The sequence below is a fragment of the Cataglyphis hispanica genome, chromosome 11 (genome assembly GCF_021464435.1).
Source record: "Cataglyphis hispanica isolate Lineage 1 chromosome 11, ULB_Chis1_1.0, whole genome shotgun sequence".
In the NCBI taxonomy this organism is placed as follows: Eukaryota; Metazoa; Arthropoda; class Insecta; order Hymenoptera; family Formicidae; genus Cataglyphis; species Cataglyphis hispanica.
The window spans coordinates 6,285,097-6,292,895 of NC_065964.1; the positions used below are offsets into that span (position 1 = coordinate 6,285,097).

Consider the following 7,799-nt stretch of genomic DNA (forward strand, 5'->3'; position numbering starts at 1 on the left):
TAACTTATTTCGTGAGAAAAAAAAAAAATCAAGCTCGATAAGTGAGGAAGAACAGCGCGAAACAGCACGTAAATAAAATTCGCATTCACGCTAATTCGTTGCTCGCGAGGGTTAGTAAGATAATCGAGATCGCGTTATATAATCTACGAAATCTTCAAGATTGTTTCGTCGACAATGGACGAAATCGCGACGCGTAAGACGGGCTTAAGGCCCAAGATTGGTTCTACTGTCGGTGGAGCACGAGAGTCTGCTCGGGGATCGATGCAGTAATTTCGAGTCGTGGCTTCTTCTCCTCCCCTTCCCCCTTTCCCTCTTGCCCTCACGAAACCGCCCTCTCGAAGCCGGGAATCGTCGAGAGAGAAAAAGAGAGAGAGAGAGAGGGGGGGTAGGTAAAGGAGATAGTCGGAGAGAAGAGGAGAAACCATCAGATAGAGCTTTAGCCTTAATATCCCTCCCCGAGACCTCGGAGACGAGATCCTGAGCATCCTTCGTTCCCCTTTTACTCCGTCCCCTCCCCCCCCCCACCCTTTCCCTCTCCCACCGTTATATAGTCCTATCTGTGTTCGGTCCACCTAACTAAAACGTATATACACGTTTGTAGAGTCAGCGCGTGTATGTAACGTCGCGTTATTTACGTGTCGCACACGTAAGCTCTATCGGACTCGATCAACAAACCTCGCGCAAAATACAGAGAGGAGAATTTCGGCAAGGTTTGACGTGTCGAGGCCTTTAGAATGCTGCCGTGTGGAAATTGCTGTATAAGTCCGCACTTTACGGCTCGCATAAAGTTCCGATAGAGTCGTTAAACGATCGCGCGTGACGAACGAAAGAAACAGGCAGGCGAACGTGATCTCCGACCGAAGTTCGATGTCCGCGAAATGGCGAACTTAAGCCCCTTTGCATAATTTATTCGGATTCCTTGTTTGATAACGACATCGAAAATAAGGACTCGGATTATAAGCGGCGGAGATGGATTGCGTCGTCGCAGATGTAAAAAGAGATGAAGCTACAAAATATTAAAGCTCGCAAGTGCTCGTGGGCGTACACAGAAAGACAGAGAGAGAGAGAGAGAGAGAGAGAGAGGGAGAGAGCGGTTTGCGGTCAAGTCTTATCACAGGTAATTCTATTCACGAGATCTCGCATGTGTGAGTAGCCGGGACCTTAAGATTGTTCCGTTCGGTCGTAACTTTCGCAGATTCTAATCGAGCGTCCGTAATTAGAGCGAGAGCAATTGTTGGTAATTAATTGGAGGCAAATTAATTAGTTCGGCTCGAATACAAAATGGAAAATCTCAATAATGCTCGCTCGATCGTTAACGCACTGCATTTCGTTATCTCGAAAAATTTTATCCGCGTCAAATCTCTCGATCCTCTCTCTCTCTCTCACGCTCTTAAGGAGATAGAGTATAAACTATATATCTTTCCACAGTGTCAACAAAGTTTGTTTTTCTTTCGTCTAACAAAGATATAGATACTATTTATATCAATGATATAAAATAAATCCGCTAATTTATGTGAGATCTATTTTAAATATAAATTTTTATCTAAAATAATATAAATTAATAATATAAATAATATAAATTTTTATCTAAAATAATTCTCACAAATTATGGATTTACAGTCCGCTTCCTGCATCTTTCATACATCGAATCGATATTCCTCTAAGAGTATTCGTTAATACTATCTTTTTAACCGATAATCGCATTCTCTTGTGAATCGCGCCTTTTCACTTTGTACGCAAAGCATCGATCACGTTGATCCCCACCAATCCTAACGCGCTCGACGCATGCAAAACGATTTGTGTTTGCACATGTGATTTTATCCCGACGCGCTTCTTCGATTGATACACGACTAACGGTAATCGTCATCCGCCTCTCTCATTGTGAGTCATTGCTTGACGCGATGATCTCTCTCCCTTCGCATCTCTGTGTTTGCCATTCAAATAGATTAAAACAAACCCTATTTCATAGGCAAATTTAGGAAAAAAATCGATCAAACGTATCAGATCAGATAAATGCAAAATTGTTCATTTCTATTATATTAATGCAAAAAAATTTTACTATGCACATAGCATCTCTTAATAAATAACAAAATACAGCTTTTATAGACAACTGGATCGGAGGGGATAATTTGTATATTTATCACGGTGAAATCGCAATACTTGCAAGTAATACATTATTCAGATTTTATGCAACATTAAACTGAATATGATCTCCGTTCTGCAACCGTGATGTCTGCACTCATTTTCTACGAGTTTAAAGTACGTGAGATCAGGACTCACATTGAATTAACGAGAGAACAGCCGCGTAGGCTGGCAGATGAAGGCAGCTTTGTAGAACGATATCGGTAAGTGGAAATCAGTGGTCGAGTGGCGCCTGCCGATCCCCCATTTCTCTCTCTCTCTCTCTCTCTCTCTCTTTATCTCTCCCCTTCTTTCTCTCTCCGGAGGATCCGCCACCCCCGGTGCATTTACGCTCCTGGAAGCGCGTCTACGACGAGGGAGCCGTTAGTATACCGGGAACTTGCTAACTTCATTAAAATATTGCCATCAACACGAGGGCCATTGTTTTGGAGCGAACCTCTTTGCCCTCTCCGCCACGCTAACCGGCCGATTAACCACCTCGACTCTCCTCCGGGAACAGCCAACTGCGTCCTCTTTGTGTGTAAACCGCGCAAGAAGCGCGGATTCCTGCGAACTCGCTTCGCCGAGCGGGTATCGCGCGTCGATAGTAATCTTGAAGAATGTGCGATCGCAGGCTCCGGAAATTTCTACCATATGACTTATCACACACATGTGTGCGCTAATACGCGCTCTCTCTTTCCGAAGTGTCGATATATTATACTACATATACTCTCGACGAATAATATACAAATATGCAGATGCAAAGAATGTCCGAAAAGATTTTGAAATCATCGAGATTCGGTTGTTTAAAAAGTTTGCGATACATATCTGTCTCCTCACAATATGCTTAGTCCGCCTCGAGGTTCGTCGTCGATACTTCGCGACATTCGCGATCCCAGCATCGCGTTGCGTCGCTTTTGCAAAGGAATCCTATAACGATCCTATAACGCGAGGACATAAATCGACGGGTCCATGCTCGCTTTTGAGGATATACGGATGACACCCGTGTTCGCTCTCAGCTGAGCGGACCACGCACGTTGTACGAAGAAGCGGTGGCGCGCGGCTTTTTGCCGCAAGTGTAATTGAGCCTGTCTTGTCTGACTACCGTCTAAATGAATTACGGGAGCTGAGAGAAAGAGATAGGAAGGAGGAAGGAGGAAGAACGAGCGATCGATTAATTTCTCATGTTCGAGCTCCGAGTCGAAACTTTTCTTCTAACTTTTTTTCAAATCTAACTTATTTTTCGTGAGCATTCAGATCACATTTTTTTGAGATTATTTAATCTATAGTTTTGTCAGAAGCTTTTTAACGTGAATTCAAGGGAAAAATTGAGGTAAATAAAAACTCGATTCTTATACAGGGTGGGCTAAAATTTTTCGGCCAGTCTTTGAGAAGAGACTTATAGAAAATTTAATTCTGAACAAAAAGTTTCTTATAAACATGGATGGAAAAATGGTTAAAAAGTTAGCGCCCAGAAACCTCGAAAATCACGGTTTATTTTAGACATTTTTGCAAATAACCTTTTCTAATTTTGTTATATTCTTTCCCTTTGTCCTGTGTTTTCTTGCCTCTGAAAAGTATTTCTGGTCACGAGATCCGAGTTCCTGTGGAATCGCGATGAAGAACACGAGGTTAACGAGAAAACGACGTTACGTTAGGTTTGGCATTTGTTAAAACGCGCACGAGAAAAACGCTCGCTTTTTGCTGATGTAAGGCGTAATTGCCGCTGTCTCGACCAACATGCAGACAAGCGAGGCTGAGTCCAAGTGAATTATGAGGCGCCGCGCGACTGCTGAAGAAGATACAAACCACCCGCGCTACGAAGCTTTTTTTGGCGAATCGAGGATAAAACTCAATCTTTTGCAACGCGTGCGGCTAAATTGTTCGAGGATTTATTGACTAGAGAGCAAATGAAATTATATCAGATGTTACATGTCTCGATATTAGGCGGGCAATTTTTAGATGAGTTAATTGGAAATTCTTGATATTATCAACTTTCCGAAAATAAAAATTTTTCCTCTATTTTCAATTTTAGACTAATTATTAATTATTAATTTCCACTTAGAGATTTAAAAGAGGGACTTTCGATAAAATTATAGCTTAGATAATAGTTTCAAGAGAGAATTTGACTGCTTAAAGTATGTCAAAATAGATATTAAATTGAAAATTAAGATCTCGATATTAGGCGGGCAATTTTTAGATGAGTTAATTGGAAATTCTTGATACTATCAACTTTCCGAAAATAAAAATGTTTCTTCTATTTTCAATTTTAGACTAATTATTAATTATTAATTTCCACTTAGAGATTTATAAGAGGGACTTTCGATAAAATTATAGCTTAGATAATAGTTTCAAGAGAGAATTTGACTGCTTAAAGTATATCAAAATAGATATTAAATTAAAAATTAAGATCGAAAAATAGGGAAGAAAAATTTCAAATCTGGATTTCATATCAATTTGTATTTGCAACAGCTTTTCATCTCGAAATAGCAGATAGCTAATGCTATTCGTTGAAAAGAACAGTATACAGTTGATTCTGCAAGAGACGAGTAAGCTGGTTGTAATTAACGAGAGAATGAGGAAGTGCGCCAAAGAACGCGCCGAGTTTATGAATCTTTGCGTGATGTGTCGTGAGATCAAAGATCGGTCGCCGCCAGCTTACTATCGTTAGAGTTTGCGAAACCTCGGTAATTCTTAAAACATATATTTTTTATAAGTGTTTATATTACACAATTTTATGTAACTTTAAAAATTTATTTATTTATCTCTTAAAAATTTATTCATTTATCTATAAACTCATTTATTTATCTTACGAAATGACATCAACATGATGTAATGAATAAAAATATATGTAAAAATAAGAGAATCTTTCAAAATATATCGTATATTTTTATATCGATATTTTGCAAATTTGGATTATTCTCTGAAAGATTGAATCACCGAAAATAAATTTAATGCGAGTGAAAAAGATTTGGAAATGTATCATAATACCAAACACACATGTGTTAAAGAAGAATTATTGTTAAATTTATTATAAAATATTTATGTGAGAATTGTATTGCAATTTTCAAAAAGAAAACTAATTATAATTTTTATAGAATAGTAAAAAATAGAAATAAAAAAAAAATAAAGATCAAAAGATAGGAAAAGAAAAAAATGTAATTTTAATATCATGTTTTTTTTTTTTAAGCAGCATGTCTTCCGTATATCGAAAATAGGATTGTCACGACATCTTCTAGAAGAAGCGTAAATTTTATTTTATATTACTTAGACGGTAATACAAGGGATTATTGAATACCGACCAATGTCAACCAACTGTAGAATATCCTACCATCGATATCATCACGTGACATGGCATCTATCACAATTGATCAGAGTTCGTTAGAACATATTACACTCCAGTGAAAAAGAAGAAATGCCAGTAGGTTAGCAAATCCGAAACAAGTAAGCTTTTTAACATCTATTACATCTACATTAATTATATATAATTATTGTTTTATAAATTCAAATAATCTTTAAAGTTGGAAATGTATGAATACATGAGAATACATTTATTCTTAATAATTTTTTTAGAGAAACATACTAGTTAACCTTAAAGGCATGTAAACAGAAGAAACTGTCAAATCAAAGAAAGGATATATGATTGAAAAACAGATGAAAAGAAAAATAATAAATAGAGAAACGAATTTGAGATTTTTCTAAAGCAAAGTATTTTCCACATTTAAGATACAACAAACCAGTATAATAAGATGATGCAGCAAGAAAATATTCAGGTTCCAAATCAGGTACAGAATGTACCAATCATCCCCTCTCAAATGGATTCCTCAATCGCTATAAGAATAGCTATGGGAGCAAAAATGATCCACGAAAGGGCACTGATGGCTCGTCCAGATATATGGCACAAAATCAGAGTTATCAGAGGCTCGCAGTATGATAAGGAGACAGTTTTGAAAGCTATTTTAAAAGCAGTAGAACCAACTGATTTAATACCAGTGAAATATCAAGTTTGTGGAGAGGATGCATATTTTATAGCGAGAAATTGCGGCCCTGCTCTCGAAATGCTTTGCAAAACGAACCTGATCATTAAAAATGTCAAGGGCGATGCTATTATTCTCGTGGTGACTTTGGGATACGCCTCGATCAATGATCTAAGAATTCACATACAGCCAATATTATTGACCGCACTGACCAAGAGATACGATCCAAATCTGAAGACCTTAAACTTGGAAAATTTTCACTTAGATCCGGATATAGACAAGACTGTCTATTGCCCATTGTCGCAGCTCAGAACATCCAATCACGTTTTGAAGATGGCCAAAACTGCTATAGCTACTATTGAACATCTGAATTTACAACGAAATGAGCTATTCAACATATCGGCGATAGAGAATTCGAGTTTAACGTCCATAAAATACTTAGACTTGAGGCATAACAACTTGTTGAATATGGACGTGCTAACTCCTCTCAAGAATCTGGAGATTGTCAAACTTTGGTTAGACGGAAATCCGCTTTGCGAGAATTATTCAACCGCGAACCAGTACGTCGAATCTGCGAAAAAATATTGTCCACATTTGCAAGAGCTAGATGGTGTATCCATTGTACCAAATATGCCGTTGATGTACAGAGACTACTTTCAGGACGAAAGAACGCAACGTCTCGTACATAAATTCGCCTATCATTTCTTTAATTTGCACGATCAACTCGATAGAACGATTTTACGAGGACTTTATCACAAGGACGCATTTTATTCCATGAGCTTCGCCATTCCCAATGCCGTCGCGCAGAAGACTGGACTTAATCTGTACACGGGCAACAGAAATCTGCTAAAGAAAGGTCCGAAGAAAAATACGTTTCTCTATTATACTCAGGAGGACATTCTGGCAGCTTTGTGCAAATTGCCCAGGTCCTATCACGATAGGAGTTCTTTCACATATGACGTCATGTATGACGATGACAAGTGCATCGTGTTCTGCGTCTCGGGATTATTCAAAAAGCTAAGCTCCGGCACGAACGTGCTGTCGTTTTCTAGAACGTTCGTCCTGTTGGCTTCCCTGGACAACGAGTATCATATTTTAAACGACCAGTACCATATATATGCACCGCCAAAGAATATGACACCCGATAAAATAGTAGTGAAATATGCATACGACGAAATCGTGCCGGTTTGCTTCAGTTCAAGCGAAAAGTCGGTGCTAATCACCAGAATGAAGCAGGTCACCAAAATGAACGATGAATGGTGCGAATCGTATTTGTTGGAAGCTCAATGGGATATGCGAAAGGCGATATCTGAATTTATGAAGGACCTTAAAAGTTCCTCGATATCGGAAAACGCATTCGTTAATAACTAAATAAAGCAGGCATTTTTAAAAATAATATATAAATAACAATGCTTAGCTTTGTGTAAATAAATTTGTATATATATTTTTAAAGATTTTCTGGGTGAGATTTCTTTCAAGCCTTTCAAGCAAGAATTATACGCAGTTTAATTATATATATTATACATACATTTTATAACACGATATACTCGCTTCGAAATGAGATAGCATCGATGAGTATATCGCAACAAGGCGATGTAAGTCGCATGGCATTTAAATCGTCTCCAAGATGAAAAACGGGATGCTCAGTGACTTCATCTAAAGGTTATACACTCAAGGACCATCCGCACCGACGTGAATGAA

General features: G+C 38.2%; 1 protein-coding gene across 2 annotated transcripts; it reads left to right on the top strand.

Moving 5' to 3' along the window:
* The first annotated feature begins 630 nt into the window (after positions 1-630).
* LOC126853158 (nuclear RNA export factor 1-like) lies at positions 631-7,550 on the top strand. 2 transcript variants are annotated; one of them, XM_050598680.1, is made up of 3 exons: positions 631-1,117; positions 5,315-5,565; positions 5,695-7,550. In XM_050598680.1, exon 3 carries the CDS (start codon positions 5,871-5,873, stop codon positions 7,467-7,469), a length of 1,599 nt encoding a protein of 532 aa, XP_050454637.1. In that variant the 5' UTR covers positions 631-1,117; positions 5,315-5,565; positions 5,695-5,870; the 3' UTR covers positions 7,470-7,550. The 2 variants fall into 2 exon arrangements, with proteins under 2 accessions (XP_050454637.1, XP_050454638.1); XM_050598681.1 differs by lacking the exon at positions 631-1,117 and having other exon boundaries at positions 5,539-5,565; positions 5,848-7,550.
* Positions 7,551-7,799: the final 249 nt, after the last annotated feature.